The 17076-nt window shown below is 44.2% G+C and overlaps 1 protein-coding gene across 9 annotated transcripts in view; it reads right to left on the bottom strand.

Moving 5' to 3' along the window:
* Znf827 (zinc finger protein 827) overlaps nucleotides 1-17076 on the bottom strand; it is a 176209-nt gene that overhangs the window by 109176 nt on the left and 49957 nt on the right. For all 9 annotated transcript variants that reach the window (XM_027404893.2, XM_027404894.2, XM_027404898.2 and 6 more), the window contains exon 5: nucleotides 1156-1389. In XM_027404893.2, the coding sequence (XP_027260694.1) occupies nucleotides 1156-1389 (234 nt within the window). The remainder of the gene's footprint in view (nucleotides 1-1155; nucleotides 1390-17076) is intronic.

Genomic DNA, 17076 nt, shown 5'->3' with positions numbered 1-17076 from the left:
CTTTACACTAGATAAATCATGTTCTCCTCAAATCCCAGTGTGCTTTGGATTAACATCAAAAACAAGAATTATTAACCCCACCAACTGGCAGACACAGGAATTTCAACTGTTCTGATATGCTGACTCTTAAGTAAATCACTATTAATTTCTTACTTTCCAACCTACTAGTAAACCAGGAACACCATCAGAATTGCTGATGAAATTACAGATCACAGAGGAGTCCTGCTAAGGCAGTTCTTGCTTTCATCCTCCAAGCACAGCAAGTTCCCAACGAAAAACAGCTTTTGATTCATATTAGCACTTCAAACAGCTCCTAAAAAATTACCTTCAGGAGGCATCGAACTGAATATAGCTATGACTTGACAGGTGTGATTACCAATACAGCTTTTTCTTCCATGTTCTGAAAGTCATACCCAGTCACCCAAGACACTAAATTTTCTACCTGTTGCAGAGGACCAGGTAGATACTGCTACCAAAAAATCCAAATAACTAGCTTCAGTTTATAGCCCATTTTTCTTATAGCCAGTAAGTTGAGATTACATTTAGATATTAGATATTCATTCATCTTAAGAACAGGTTAATTTTTGTAACATTACATCAGGAAGTTCTCTATTCCCAAAATCACTCATTGCTACTCTGTTGGTAATTGCTTTGAGTGCCACCCCAACTGCTCATCAAGTAAAATATTTTAATAATCCTTAAAGAATATAGTATAAATGCATAAAAGACACAGGATCTTCTCTTAAGAAAAGGTATTGTGATCAATTAGAAGAAATCCTGTGGATACTGTTCGAATCCACTTAAAGCCATGGTCTAGATCATCTCAGAGGCCAGTAGTGTTTTCTAACCATCTCTAATAATATTCAGAAATAGAAAGCTGTATCTACATAGGTACAGCACAAGGAGAAACGAACAGACTCACATCGAACACAGGAACTGAAGCCAATGTCTAGATAGCTACAGCACCGAGAGATAGAAACGAAGAAACTCATGCATGTAACATAGGAACTGAAGCCAACGACCTGATCATTCCTTAACTTCACCGTTTTCACGCTACCATCACCATCCGGTTAATCATAAGCCATGCAGGAAGCGCTCCGGTCGGCTTGCACGTGAAATGACCAGAATGGAAAGATTTGAGAATCTGTTGGGTACCTGAGAGTTTCATGAGGAGTTCTGAGGCAGCTTTAACAGACATGTCCCGCCTTGGCACGTTGCCCTTGCCTTCCTGGGGCGTCAGTGGGTCCTCGGAGAGGTTAGGGGTCGCCACTTCCGGTTCCGGGCTGAACACATAACTGGACCGAGGCAAAGGTGCGCTTAGGGATTCCTCTTCCTTGGGTTCCTCCTTCACTTTAAAATTAAGATTCATAGGCTCCGTGTGGTTTGCAGCTGTCAAAAAATAAGAAAAAAGGTTATATCTCTCCACTCCCCCGCTAAGTTGCCCACCCTTTACCTTGTGCTTAACAGCTGGAGGGGCCACAAAGTGACCAAACAAGCTAGGCCCTGAGCACAGTACTGCACCTTTAGACAGCACACTCCACGAGCCTTGGCCTCAGTTGGGTGTGAGCTTCAGCATATATTAAACCTGGGGTGTTTTCAAAGTGCTGTCTGCATAACGCATGCGGGCATTTTCTCCTTAGTTTCTCTAAACTTCTTCCCTTGACCTGCTGCTACCTCTTAGCACGTCCTCCAACTAATTCTATCGTTAAACAGTGGCTCACGAATTATTCTGCTATCAAATATTGAAATAAAAATAGGAGTCAGCAGCACTATCTAAAACAACCCCTGGGGTGGGTGGAAAGGTAAGAATGTCGAATCTGCCAGAAAGAAAAGCAGGACTAAAGATCCATTATTCCCACACTATTACAATAGACTCTAAGCACAGCAGCCATATACTTTGTGTTGTCACCATGAGTGAACCTATGCCTACAGCGCCTAGGTCATCTTCATGTGAAATACGAGTTTTGTTGTTTTTTTTAATACTTTGGAACAATTTTAGATCTACAGAACAGTTGCAAGGACAGCTCTAAGAGCTTCCACATAGACTTCCCTAAGAGTGGCATCTTCATCACCATTCATTTGTCGGAACTAAGAAATTCATGTGGCTATGACCCAAACTCCAAATTTGTCCACTGTTGCCCTCCCCCTTTTTTTTTTTTTCCGTTTTTTGAAACCATTGGCAGCTGGCATGGAAAGCATAGTTAGAACAAAGCTAACCTGCCTGTCATGGGGTGGTTTCTGTGGGCTGGCTACTCTGTACTGGCTTTCTCCTAGGCACACCACACAGAATAGGCCATGGACAATAGGCAGCTCCCCGCCTGTCACACTGCCCCCCACTCAAATACCCATGTAGTGCTAATAGTGGCTGTGCCACACAGGATCCGTTTGTTTTTTGGTTTCATCCTCATCTGTGTTCTTATCAGCTCTTCTTAGAAAGAGCTTAGCTTGTCCCATCTTAGCAAACGAGAACGAGAAAATCAGCCCCCAAAACTAACACAGTCCTGGTCCGATATACTACTGTAGGGGAAGCTGTAGCCACGCCTTCTTAGGGGCTGGCTACAAGAGTACCTGAGGGCTTGTGAGGGCGTGGTCAGAGTGAGTAGGGGGACTGCGTTTTCGGTTTCGGTCTCTCTTTGCTTCTTGCTGTACAGACTACCACCGGCTGGCTGGTTCGCTCTGTAAGTAAGGCTTTTCCCTATTAAATACCCTTATATTTCTACCTGACTCCGTATTGGTAATTTCTTACTATATCTGGTGTCAGAAGTGGGATATTGGAAACCCACACCCCATTTGGGACAGGCTGTGGGTTCCATCGGGCCCGCCGCCTAGGCCCGGAAAGCACCCACTCTCCACAGGCGTTCCCGGCTAGCAGCCGACCCACTGCTGCTGAGCTGCTCAGAACCATCCACCCAGCTCAGAGACAGTTTCTAGCTGCCTAGAGTCCAGGTAGGCCTCCGCTTTCAGCTGTGGCTTCCCCTGGCCTGCGGGAAAGCCCGAATCTGTTTCAATGGTTGTAGCCACAAGGCCGTATACTCTCTAAGATAAGCGCAGCCGCTTTTATGACCTCTCTCCACCGCTGACCGACCGCTGCCAAACACCTCGGAATAACTAAACGCCTGTGCTACCTGCTGATCAAATATATTTACTACATCTGGAGTAGAAATCAGGTAAAATTATGGCAAAATATTTATCATTTGCTAAAATTGGTAATATTTTTGCTTATTACGTAAATTCACTGTTTGAGGAGGATGTTAATGTGCCAATTACTGGCCTATATGCCATAATGGCAATTAGCTTGCTAGTACAAATAGTATTACTAGCCAGAGGACACAGGAATAGGGATAAGGATAACCTCACCACCTGCTTGCAGGAAATAACAGCTTTACGATTAGGTCAGACCACAATTGTACAGCAAGTGAAACAAAAATTGGATGATAAGCTTGGCTCTATGTCCAATACACTAAAGACAGAGCTGTCTGATGAGATACAACATATTTATGATAAGATAAACACAGAGAGATCCTCCATGTCTGAGGCCTTAGAGGCTAGGCTGTCAGAAGACCATGACCAGCTAAAGAATATCTATAGCCAGCTAGAAACTCAGATAGACAATGTTACTCATCAACTAGATACAACAGTACAAAATACCCAACATAGGGTTAAAGAATTGGACAATGCCATTCAATCAGTCATTAAAGCATCCAAGGTAGCAGATCAGAAGTTTGAGTCTAGATTTGAATGTTTGGAAGATAATTTACAATACAGGGCTGACAGATTACATAGGTCCATACGGTCGATTGCTGAGGACTCAAAATCAACAAATCATGACCTCAAATCTAGACTCCAATACCTAGAAGGCAATTTCCATGCCATCCAGACGCTGTCTAAGGATGATCGTATAAAAGACCTAGAAAAACATGTAGATGAGCAGTTAGAACAATTTACAGATTCACTAACATACTTGAAATCTTTTATGATTAAGGAGATTAAAACTTTTCAAAAGGATATCATTGCTAGGCTTAAAGATCAGTGGGATGCCTCAGAAGCAGAATCACTCCAATCCCAGGCACCTACTCCACCAGGTATCGTGACTATTCTTCTAAGGTTGTTACTCGTACACCATTAGTGTACCCAGCTACCATGGTAAAAAAGTGTCATTTCCCACGGTTTCTTAGCATCTGTACTTCAGACCATCAGTTTGAATGGCTTAGCATATTTGCAAAAAGATGTTTCCTCCAAGAGCTGGAGGAACATCTCCAGGCCTCACAACTGTAACTATGCAAAGCTGGGGCTAGTAAACCTAGGTGCTTGTGTGCCTGACTTCCCTCGCCACACTGCATCTCCACCTGGGACCTTGTGTTTTAACAAAACCAATAGAGCCGTGGTTCAAATACCGTCTGCTCAGTGAGGTCCACACTGACCATCTGTTTAATACAGTGACCTTCACCTGACGGTACTCCCAATCTTCCTTACCTGCTCTAATCTTTTTATTCTCCCAAATATGAACACTTTCCATTTAATAACAAACATTAGGCGCAGAATTGTGCCCCCCACCCCGACCTCTATGAAAGTTGAAGCTCTACCTTCCCTGATGAAAGTGTATTTGCATAAGGGCTTTACGGGGACACTGAAGTTAGTTCAACAAGAAGGCAGGGCCATAATCAATACCAGTGGTTGTAAGAACTATTTTGTTTCTCTCTTCTTATGAAGAGAAACACCGGAGATGTCTCTACCTGGGGGAAAGGTCAAGTGAGGACATAGAAAAGACACCATCTACAAGCTGAGCAGAGAGGCCTCAGGAGAAATCAAACCTGCTGACAACTTGATGTTGGGCTTCCAGCCTCCAGAACTGTAAGAAATAAATATCTGTTGTTTGTGTAAGACACCCAGAGTATAGTGCTTTGTTGTGGCAGCCTCAGCACATGAGCTGAGTATTATAGAAGCCCTGAATAATGTGTTCTCTCAACTCCAGGGTCAGAGTCACGAAGACACTGACCTCTGTTTTTAAAGTTGATGTATGTCAAGAGCACAGAACAGTGCCTGGCACACTGCAGAGGCCCCATCTGTACTTAGTGAATGATAAAATGTGTTTGCTCTAAAGTAGTGACACTGATGGCATTCTAAGAGCACCATGGCCAGCAAAAATGAAGCACTCTGACATTTCCACCAGAAGGAGTCAGAGTGCTTCCCCTGGACGAATCATCATGGTAAGGCTAGGATGGCAGAGGTGAAGCTCAAAGCTTTGCTACCTGCCTAGACCATGGGTGTACTGGTATACTTTTGAAAAACTACATGGACTCTAGCATCACTAATGGATAACCTAGCCCTTTGGGGACACTGCTACCAAAACCTAAAGCAAGGGAACAACGATGGTCTATAGAGAAATTCTCAAATGGACGTTCCCTACCTCATCCCAGGTTGCTCTCACTAACTATTTACTTCTTCCCTTTACATTTTCAATCCCTTCCTGGGAGGCTCCTGGCAGCGTGCTGGTTCCTGTCCCTTCCCCACACCTTCCTTCCAGAGCCATCATAAATCCTCCCCCAGTGCATCCTACTCAGTCACAGCACAGAGGTCAGTTTGTGTTTATTACGCCTGTGCTTCCCTATCCATTCAGAAGGAATCATTCAAAGTGAACAGAAATTATTTCATGCTATGCTTTGCATTTGCAAACATGTTTAACTTCTAAGATGAGTCTAGGAAGGCAAAATACTGGGGAAAATCCCAACTTCAGACAGGGTGACCACACGGAGCAAGTGCTCATAAGACAGGTGAATTCCTGCTAGGAAGGTTAATCAGAAGGCATGCTGCATAAGACTTAAGAAAAAGAGGAAATTCAGCATAGTCAGTGAAAGTGGGACTTCATGGGCCTTTGACAAGACATTAGAAAAGTGACAGGCCAGGTTTGTGCTGCAGTGACATAAGCCTGCCTGGTGCTACCAACCTGGCCTTCATTCTGGCTGTATCACAGCACCGCAATGTATTGAGGAAGTATAAATACAGCTAACAATACAAATGAAAAGCCTGGGAAACACTTGTCTGCCCCAGTTTTGTTTTCCAGGCATGTGGATCTAAATAGAGGGTGTAAAAAGAAAAGCACATAGGCTGGAACCCTTTCTATCAATTATCAGAAACATGTTCACTGAGATGAGTACATGAAACCTGGATTTTATCATTAATATGGCCAAATAATTGTCATCTTTTAAACAATGCTACTTTAAAAAGGCCCACATATGCAGAGAAAAGTAAAATGAAGCTGTTTTCCTTTAAGAGGGAATCACTTGAAGAAAAGCAATGATGTGTGACATCTACTTCTTCCTATTACACACAGAGAAAGATCCATGCACACATGGAACTCCGCCCATACTGGCTTTCAGAGCACCTGCCCAGACTTCTGCTCATGTATCTCACAGTTGGCTGACTCCCCACACCTAATACCACAAGGAAGTCTCACTAATCAAGAGGCCCTGCCTCTCTTTCAGTATTTGTTACAAACATTTTAGGAGCTGAGCCATTCTGGTTCTAAAATGCACTTGATGGATTGGGCTGTCATTTAAAGGTACCAGATCCACTCCTATGTATATATAGAAACAATCAGATATAAATACGGACGCAGAAAAGGAATGGGCACGGGCAAAATAATTACAGAACTTCAATTCTCAATGGTGGGCCTTGATGAGGTGCAAACGAAACTGTATAGCAAGGTACCTACAGGTAGATTCTGTCTAAGACGTGGTCTCCAAAGAACAACTCCATACAAAGTACTTAAAGAGCATTTTTGGGTGGGTGACATGGTTTAGTGAGTAAAGGTGATTGCCACCATGCCTGATGACCTGAGTTCAATCCTTGAGACCCATGTGATGGAAGGAGAGAACCAACTCTCACAAGTTGTTCAGTTGTCTCTGACCTACACACACACACACACACACACACACACACACACACAAAAAAAAAAAAAAAAAAAAAAAAAAAAAAAAAAAAAAAAAAAAAAACCACTCTTTGGTTGAGCACAACAAACATTTAAATAATTACAAGGTTAAGTCATCTTCAAGCACACAGGGAGGACATGATGTGACTACCTGCAGGTGAGAAAACTGTCCCCTTCACAGAGCTCAAGGACAGAGGCACTGTACTCCAGAGCACCCACTGAAGCTGCAGAGCCCTGTCCTTCCTCATGGAGACACACTCGGTTTTCTTTAAGAAGGTCACTGACCTACGCAATGCAGTGTGGGCCTTGGATTGAGTAAGTGGGTTGGATTGAGCCAAGGATCATTAATGAAAGAGAGAAAGGTGGTTGTCCTTTCCTGACAGTGTGGGATGCTAGGGCCATTTGACTGAGTGGGCAGAGGGGGAAAGAGACTAGAATACACTTGCTTTGGTCCTGTGCTGCTGTGCCCCCAGCACCCCCCCCCCCATGAAGGAAAGGGACATATGTAAGATGACAATGGAGCTCTGGTTCTCAGTCTGCCCGTCTGATGATGGCTAAACTGCTCTGTGAAAAAGCTTGGCCACTGGGGATTCCATCTACTATCTCATCCTAAACCAGAGCCAGACCTGAGAAGAGACTCTCACACACACAGTTTTCAAGCAGTGTTCCAAGGAACCCTAGAATAGGCTTTGGAGTTCCAATTAATGTTTGTCTCAAATGAAATTCATGTAACACTTGATTTTAAGATGTGAATCCTTGTCAAGATTGTGCCTGAAATGTCAAGTCACCAGAGATCATCAATGTGCTGACTTGTGTTGATAAGTCAGTTTAGTTTTGGATAATGCAGTATCTCCTACTACCACAGGACTGTTTTAATTCTAGTAATACCTCATAAGGAAGCAGCTCGCTGATCTTTGTAAAACCCTAAACCTGTGTGTGAGTGTCACTGTAAAAGTGTACAATTGCAATATGACTGGAGTCTGTGCACACCACAGGCCTTACGTCAGCCTTAGCAGTGTGGATGTCAGGACTGGATCATCTGTGGGAGAAGGGGCTGCCATGAACACCGCACCCCTAGTCTCTACCAACGAGGTGCTGTAGATCCTTCCAGCCGTGGAAACAAAAATATTTCTTTAAACATTCCCAGTTGTCCTCTGGGCATACCTGCCCAAAATTAAATGCCAGGGTAGGTTCCAGAACACATGCTTGGGTGTACCTTCTGATTATGGCTAGCAGACAAAAGAAGACAGAGATATGCAAAGATACATAAATGTGACTGGATCTATCAGTTATAGATCACAGCACACAGCACAGAGAATACTGAGTTTCACCAGGATTAGCTCTTATGGCCATGCCAATGACACTTTGAAATGGACCTTAATACCATCTCCATATTGCAGATGAAGAACCTAAGATCCAAAGTGACTAAAAACTTTCCCCAAACAATGGGTCACTAGTTATTAAGTAGCTGATGCAGACTCACAAGCAACTCTGGTGTGGTTGTCAGTGTGGGATGTTCCTTGTCTGTCACTTAAATAAGGGATGAGAGCAGGTGCTGAGTGCTGTAACCTCTGAAGGAGAAAACTTCGTTACCACAGCTTTTTCTTACAAGCATCCGAAAAAATTACAGGAACCCGATGGCTATAGAACGAGTTGTTGTTCAACTCCCGCTGTCACTTCCCACGATGTCCCTGCAGGAAGCAGTATCTCTTTTTGTTTTTGAGGCAAAGCCTCCATATACAGCCCAGGCTGGCCTTGAATGAAATCTTCCTGACTCAGTCACCCAAATGCTGGCATTGCAAGTGTGAGCCTTCCTATCTAACAAGGGTTCAGGCAGCAAAATAACTCTAGAAATATAATAGACAATAGTATTACTATAAAGACGATACTCCGTAACACCAGAGTAGTGCTTAAATCCAATTGCTTAGGGTTTAAAATAAATAAATGTACTAAATGTTAACTTGGAAAATAGTTCTTTTTAAATACCACTTCTATGTGTTTTACATAGAGGCTGCTTCTAGTATATTTTTTAGAAAAAAAAAAGTAAATTAATTTTACAACAAAGTGAAAGTGTTTCACTCCCTTCTTTTACAATAGAAAACATGGGCTCAGATAATGATGGAGCTTTTTTTAAAGTCACAGCTGTCAATAACTGAAGTGGAATCAGAGCTTAATTCTGGGGACTGTTTCCCAGCTTCCATCCTATCAAGTTGTCCTGTGGCATATGTTGGCACATATGAACAGGCTGGGGACCTGGGATTTTTGAACAATTTGATATGCTTTAGGTGAGAAAAATAATTCATCTTCTGAAAGTATAAGAAAGATCATGACTTAGTTAAATAACAACAAGTGAATACTACTTTCAAATATAATTTCATATGTAATACTATATGCATATGGAATTCTTGAAATGTTAACTTAAAAGCTTTTTGGTTTTTTGTTTGTTTGTTTGTTTTTTTGACAGAGTTTCTCTGTGTAGCTTTGGAGCCTATCCTGGCACTCGCTCTGGAGACCAGGCTGGCCTCGACCTCACAGAGAGCCACCTGCCTCTGCCTCCTGATTGCTGGGATTAAAGGCATGCGCCACCAACGCCCGGCCAACTTAAAAATTTTTAAACCTTGCTCTTTAGTTTTAAATCATTTTATAACCAGTGTTTAGTGAAGGTTTTAAAGTCTCACATTTCTCATCAATCCCTGCAGGGGTTAAACCTTGGCCAGGGTTCAGGATCCACATACCCAAACCAAGTCTTCAAAGGTGCCCAGTGATAGTGACAGTTATGGACAAGGAGCCAATAGGATACAGAGAACGGTCAAGGCTAACAATAGGAAATGGAACCACAAGAATGAATGAGGAGCTTTTTTCTCCACAGGCTGAACTACGTTTCAAGCCAGCGTGTGAGGCTGGGCACGGAGGAGCATGCTTGTCATCCAGCACTCAGGGGGCATAGACAAGAAGATCTGGAATTCAAGGTCATCTTCAGCTGCTCGGAGAATTCGAGGCCAATCTGAGCTACATGAGACCCCCAATAAAACAAAACAAATCCCGAATCTAATGAGCAAGAGTGGCCACCTGCAGTAATCATCTTAACAGACAGGATGTCTCTCTTGTCAACAGCAGGAAAGACTTGTCCTGGAAAATCGCTCAAGACTTGAGCCAATGTGAAAGAAAGCTGTATTTAAAATTCATGCTATTAACACATTCAAACAATAAAATGCCTCAACAGCAGTGACGACTAGAAGAAAGGAACCCACCGGTGGGCCATCCTTCCCATGGCCCACTCCAGAGACATCCCTCCTGACTGCCACACCTGCCGTCTTCAATTAAATTAACACAGAGAAACGCTGGTTCCTACATTCATTTGTAAGCGATCTCGGTCACTGTGGATCACCAAGAGAGTCTAAAGCACTGGGGTTTGTGGTGGGCTGTGAAATGGTCAGTCACTCCCCCCCTGAAAGTCCAGCCCCTTCCAAGAGGGGAAAAAAAAGTTTTTTGGAACTTCATGATTCATGTGGCCAGATCCCAGAACAGGCAAGAAGGAAAGGCTGGAAATGAAACGGGTGTGTGTAGGAGCCTTCATTTTTCCTGTGGAGAATTACTCAATAGAAAGAGAACTAGCTGGAGAGTGTAACCCAGCTGTAGGTAGTGCTAGGCTAGCCTGCACAAAGCCTCCTACCGAATAACCTGGGCAGTGGCACATGCCTATAATCCCAGCACTCGAGAGATGAGGTAAGAAGATCAGTTCAGTATTATACTTGGATATTTGAGATGGTACCTAAAAGGAAGGAAGGAAAGAAGGAAGGGAGGGAGGGAGGGAGGGCAAGTCAAGAAGGCAAGGCAAGGCAAAGCCAGCTAAACAGGGCCTAACCTGTGTAGAAAGTACTAGAACAGCAGAATCATCAGTATTCTTTGGAGGGCTGGGGAGGGGGCAGGATGATGGGGGCGGGGGCTGGGAGTTGGAGGGGCGAGATATCTGAGGATGATGTGAAGACTGCCCAGAAAGAAGGTATTATGTAGACATATTCTGAAGATGTGTGGGGAAAGAGTAACCAGATTACTGACTAAAAGCACATGCATTAGAAATGATGCCATGATTTCAAGCCAAGGAAAATAAACAGTGGAGCAGACGGAGGTCAAAAGACAGTTCGCTTAACTGAGAAATAGAAATTAGGTAATAGCTAATTAAGTGGTCACAAGCCAAGCCTTTGTAGTCAGCTAGGGCTGACTCTCTGCTTGTGTTTCTTACAGCCGAAGCCTTCCAGTCTCAGCTTTCTCATCTATAGAATAGGTTTAGTGCTGACCCTCTGGTGCTGCAGAGGGTTAAATGAAAAGTTGCAAGAAGCTGTTGGCACAGTGCCTGGTTCCCAGAAAACACTTCTGATTAATGATGCTCTTACATCGGCAGTAGAAGTGGCAACGTTAACAACAGGGGTAGAAGAAAAGGCTTCCACAAGAAGGAAGGGAATGACAGGGTTTCAGCTTTATGGATACAACAGTCTCTGATAAATTTTCCCAAAGGTCTACCAAGGTAAAACATTATTCTGGGGCTGGCCATGTGGCTCATCAGGTAAAGGCACCTATCCACATGCCTGATGACCTGAGTTCAATCCCTGGAACCCCCACGGCAGAAGGGAGGAAACAACCAACTCCCATAAATTGTTCTCTGACCTCCACACACATGCCGTGCCCCTCCCCACCTTCAGTTATTTAAAGTATTCCGGCGACTATCACAGAGCTGGCTAGCTATTCGTAATGCATCACAGTAAGGAAAGAAATACCGAAACTGCAGTCCTCACCTCTTCCCACTGTTATGATGTAACACGTTTGGAAACGGACAGGTGAATGTCTATGGGTTATAAGTTGGCTTTGCTGTTACTAAAATAGTAACACAACTTCGATGGCTGGGAGTGTGGCTTGGTGTTAGGGAGGCTGCCTAGCATGCAGAAGGCCCTTGGTTCCATGCCCAGTACCACACACACAAAAAAATTAATGCAACTTCCAAGGAGGCCTGCCATACAACAGTCACAGGAAGGTTCTGTGCTGGAGAGGCTGGCCAACCCCAGACACATGAAAAGGGCAGATAGTAGAGCCAACTTCCTCTAGGATGACGTCTTTACCTTGCAGTTTGGAATATGGATACCTTAGGAAGCACACAGCCTGGATTTCAACCCCAGTCTGTATAGTGATTAGTTGTGTGAATGTGAACAAGACCTTTAACCTTTCTTCGTTTCCTCATCCATAAAATAGAATGATAACAGTACTCGTGTAAAGGGTTGTTATGAGATTCCAAGAAGCTGAACACAGCAGAGTCAGCACCACAGATACAGACACAGCAGCAGTGAGCAGATACTCCTGAGTCTCCATCTACACAAACTTCAACATCAGTGTGGACATCCAGGCTCTACTTGCATATTAGCCTGCCCATCTTCTGTGTTAACAAGTCGTTAAAACATCATTAAAAGCAAGACACAGCTTCTGTCTCTGCCTCTCTGCACCTTTCTCCTCTCTCTCTCTCTCTCTCTCTCTCTCTCTCTCTCTCTCTCTCTCTCTCTCTCTCTCTCTCTCTCTCTCTGAGGAATCACCAAGTTCAATAAAATCCAGGGTTTCAAAAGGGCATTCCGGCTGTCTACTCACACACAGCCCTCCCGCAGCTGCTCTCACGTGGCCTGAGAGTGCCTAGGCAGGACTGAACAGAATGGCTAAACCAAATGTGAAAAGCAGCTATCAAATAGTCCAGTCAGGGAACTATGCCCCCATGGTGATGTGTGAGCTCCTGGCTACCAGCACCGACGTCTCAGGGTATGAATGGCACAAGACTGGCATTTACATGGAAGAAGGCCCACTTGTTTAAGATGCAGCTGAGAAAGCCATCAGAGCCACCAGCAAAGGGAATGACTTGGTTTGCTGGCCATCTCCAGCTACCCTTCTTCAGCAGGGACCCTAAACATTTATACATAAGCCTGATTGTTACTCCCAAATGTATCAAAATAGTGAGCAATACACTGAGGTTTCAGAACAAAGGCCTCTGGGAAATGACAAGATATGATACAGAAACTTCTGTGGGCATCTTTCATTTCTACTTGAAAACTTTACTGTTTTCGGACCAGGGCATCCATAGCCAGAATCACTTACGCAAGTGCCTGCTGGCTCACACTGTCTCGTCGAGGCTCAAAGTGAGTAGGTATTTCAGAAGGTTCACTTTCCTACTTTAAACTATTCTGGTGTCGATTTTATGTAGCTAATAGGATGTGGGAGACAGCACAAAACTTTTTTGTCAGTTTCTAGATTAAAAATAGTTGAAATGACTTATATTTTTTATTTTGGAAAGCCAGGGACAAAAAGATATCCCTTGCCAACAAGTGAAGTGCCAAGTTTCTGTCAACTAACTGCTTGGTTATAATTTGGGGAGTTAGAATTAAATTTATATCTTGAAAAATGGCATCTTGAAGAAAGAAGATGATAGAAGACCATTACAGGCAGCTTGTAATTTGGTCCTCTATGAGGATGCTCACAACTCTTTGTGTGGATATATGTTCCTGTATGCTGGTGTGAGGGGTGGGATGTGTACACATATAGGTCAGATGTCAACCTTACGTATCATTTTTAGGATCCATCCAACCTTGTTTTTTGTTGTTGTTGTTGTTGTTTGTTTGTTTTTCGTTTTGAGATAAGGGTTCTCATATTTAGGACTTGGTAATTAAGACAGGCTGGCCTGTGGGCCTCGGAGATGCACTTGCCTGTCTCTCACCTTATCACGAGGATTACAGTGTTGTCCCACTACAGCAGCTTCCTACATGCATGCTAGGGATTAAGTCCATGTCCTCATGCTTTCTCAGATAAACTGGCTCTTCCCAAGACCCTGGTTCCCAGCATTTGGAGGCTTCCATTCTACTTTGGGGATTTTCAAACTGGCCAACATCTCTTGTCATGAGCCCCCTGAAAGAAAATCATAGGGTTCAATGAACATGGCTCACCCAGGCCTCTCCTTCATGTCAGTCTTGACCTACAATGAGGTGTCTCAGACTCCGCTCACAGCATCATGCCCTGTTCATGTGCTCAGATAAAAATGAAAGGAGAGCTATACTCATAGATGCTGAAAAACACTGCACCAAGTACCAAGTTATGGCTCTTCATTTGCTTGTTTGCGGGATTGTCTGGCTCTTCTGAAATACTGTCTCATATAGTCCAGACTGGTCTCTAATTCTCTACGTAGCTGAGGAGTAAACTTCTGAGCCTCCTGCCTCCATCTCCCTAGTGTTGGAATTACAGGTCTGCTTCACTATTTCCAGGGTATGTGGTGCTGGAGACTGTGCTGTGTCTCCAACCCCATAGTGCCCACTTTCTATCTCCTATCAGCTGACCTTTGTCCCAGTTGTCTGTTAGAATCACCAGAGGAATGCAAGGAAAATACCAACGTCTGGGCCTACCCCACACCAATTAATTAAGCCATCATTTTTGGCCTCTGGCATGTTGCAAAAACTCCCTAGGTAGGTTTAACTTGCTATGGAGGTTATAAACCGCAGCTGGCTATAGGAAACAGGACCAGGTCAGCGGGAGCAGCAGCTTCCTAGGCTGGCAGGCACCTCTCCGAGGAGCACTCCTAGTCATGTGACCAGGGGTAGGTCACCCTGTCATCCAACAATTTGCATATGTCTTCTGGCTTCCAGGAAAGAGCTGTGTAAACAGTGGAGCTACCGCCCTGGAAGGCCTACCTCCCAGCCCCAAACCCAGAGCAAAGTCTACAAAATTATTTTTTCCCCAGCAACGCAAAAAGCTAGCAGTTAGGCTAAATCAACCATGAGGGTGAGCCTGGGTCTAGGGGACAACACTCTCCTCACAGGACAGAGAATGCTGTCAGGATTCAGTGGGGAAAAGAGTGGAGGTTCAGAGAAGGGGTTTTATTTCACAAGCAAGTAACCAGGAACCCTCCAAACTGGGGGAGGGTTGCTATGGTTCTCAACCTTCCTAATGCTGTGACCCTTTAATACATTTCCTCATGTTGTGGTGACCCCAACCATGTAGTTATTTCATTGCTACTTCACAACTGTAATTTTGCTAGAGTCATGAATCATGATGTAAATATCTGATACCCAGGATATCTGGTATGCAAGCCCCACAGGCTGAGAATGCTGGGTTAGAGTGTATTTAAACTGCAGCCTACCCAGTGACTGTGAACCTCAGTGGGCTCCAGTCAGTCAGTTTTAGGCTTGATTTTAGTCAAAGGAGCAAAAAGCATCAAGGGTTTTCCTCTCTCTTTTTTAGAAACAAGTACATGTCTCCACGCTTGAATTTGTCATTGCGCTCCGGTTTTTGCAGACCGTGAACTGGCACTGAAACTCCCAGACTCAGTGTCCACAAACAGCTGCACCCTATCGTACCAGCAGGTGCAAGAACAGAGCCCTAAGGAAAAAAAAATCAGTGCAAGAACAATGGCGCCATTATGACACCAAGGGACAGGGCCTGGACCTAACCACTAGTCCACACCATTTGAGGGCAAGAAGAGCTAGAAACTCAGCCATAGCTCCCTGGAATTGTGTCCGTCGCTGATTGACAGCCACTAAGAGATCCAGGTAGAGCCCACACAGCAAGCACAGCAATCAGCAGCAGAGCAGGACCAACCACCCAGCTAGTGGGGGGGAGGGGGTCTGCAGAAAAATATTCCTCTCCTTTTAACATAACTTCTCCTCCCGTGAGCAGCACTGCCACAGTCACCAAGTTTACATTTACATCCAAATATGCACACAAAAAAATTACCGATGCATCTCACTCCCTGGTGACTTTATAACAGGTTGCTAGGTAACAGTGCATACAAGTCAGGTTTCAGGACCTCTAGTAAGCCACCATAAAACAGCTGCATGGGCCTTTTGCATAAACAGTGTGCCTTGCTATCTGTTTTCTTATACCAATTGATCAGTTGGTAAATTCTCCCATGGCCAAACCATAAGCAACTCCCCATCAACAAGAAAACAACAGACATGCTTCACCCCAACCTACAAACTGCTTCTCCCTCTGCCTCTGCTGTTCTATGCTCTGGCTCTGAGCAGTGGAAGCCTTTTCTCATGCTCACTGAGAAGCGCTGGAGGTAATAACCACAGCACAGTGTCTGGTGGGATGGAAAGGGCTACTGCTCAGAGCTAAGGCCAGCGGGAGCACAGTATCAGACACCAGTGTTTCATCCCCAGATCAAGCCTGCCAGGCAACCCTGAAAGGATCTGGATTCCGAGTGAAAGGGACCCCACCTTACGACATGCTATGCACCCCCTACTCAGTAAGGAAACATTCACCATGCTAAGCTATGCTAAATGAATATGGCATTTGATGTCTGTCTCCTGAGATTACACAATAAAGCCCAGAAAAGGAGATACCCATAGAGAACATCATGTTTTTTTCATTGTTATGTTATGGTTTGGGGAGACAGGGTTTCATACAGCCTAGTTTGTCCTTCTCCCAAGTCTTGGGATTGTAAATGATCACCACCATGTATGGATCCCCTACAGATAACATCCTAAAGGAACCGGAAGGTACAAGGAAAACACCCGTTTTCCTCATATTTTGATATATATATATATATTGCTGAGTATGTAGAATCCTGTTTTCCCTGATACTGAGATGAAAAAGGAGAGACAAGAAGGGGAGAAATGGAAACCTGGGCCAGATGAAATAAACACCTGAGACTGGTCCTGTCAGCGGAGCGGAGCATCTTCATAGTGCTACAGCACATCCTATAACCTCCCCCCTGCTCCCTTCCATCTTGGATCATTTCTTGGATGCCTGATTTTTCATCCCTTCCCTCTTCTGTCACCCCTACCCTACTCATGTCTCCCACTGCTGAGGGACAAAGATCAGGGTGAGGAAGTACATTTGCAAAGACCTGACTGAAGTGTCACAGAGCAAAGGGACTTCAGAGTGAAGCTGAGCCTCTCATTCACCTGGCAGTGACATTTAGTGAAATACGACGCATGGTCCATTTAAAGGAAGGCGGTGACCAATTATTCTCCATTTAAAGGGTATTGTCAATCTCCAGAGAGCTGAAATGGCATTTGGAAATCATCCTGGGGACTGCCACCTTCACTGACAGACAGAACCCATTCTCAACCGACCTTTCTCCACCCTCTACAATGCCTTTAAAATTTAAAACTGTATTTTCAAAA

This window comes from Cricetulus griseus, chromosome 3, assembly GCF_003668045.3.
Source record: "Cricetulus griseus strain 17A/GY chromosome 3, alternate assembly CriGri-PICRH-1.0, whole genome shotgun sequence".
NCBI classification, from domain to species: Eukaryota; Metazoa; Chordata; class Mammalia; order Rodentia; family Cricetidae; genus Cricetulus; species Cricetulus griseus.
Note: the sequence above shows the minus strand (reverse complement) of the source record. Positions and strands in the feature narration are given on the sequence as shown.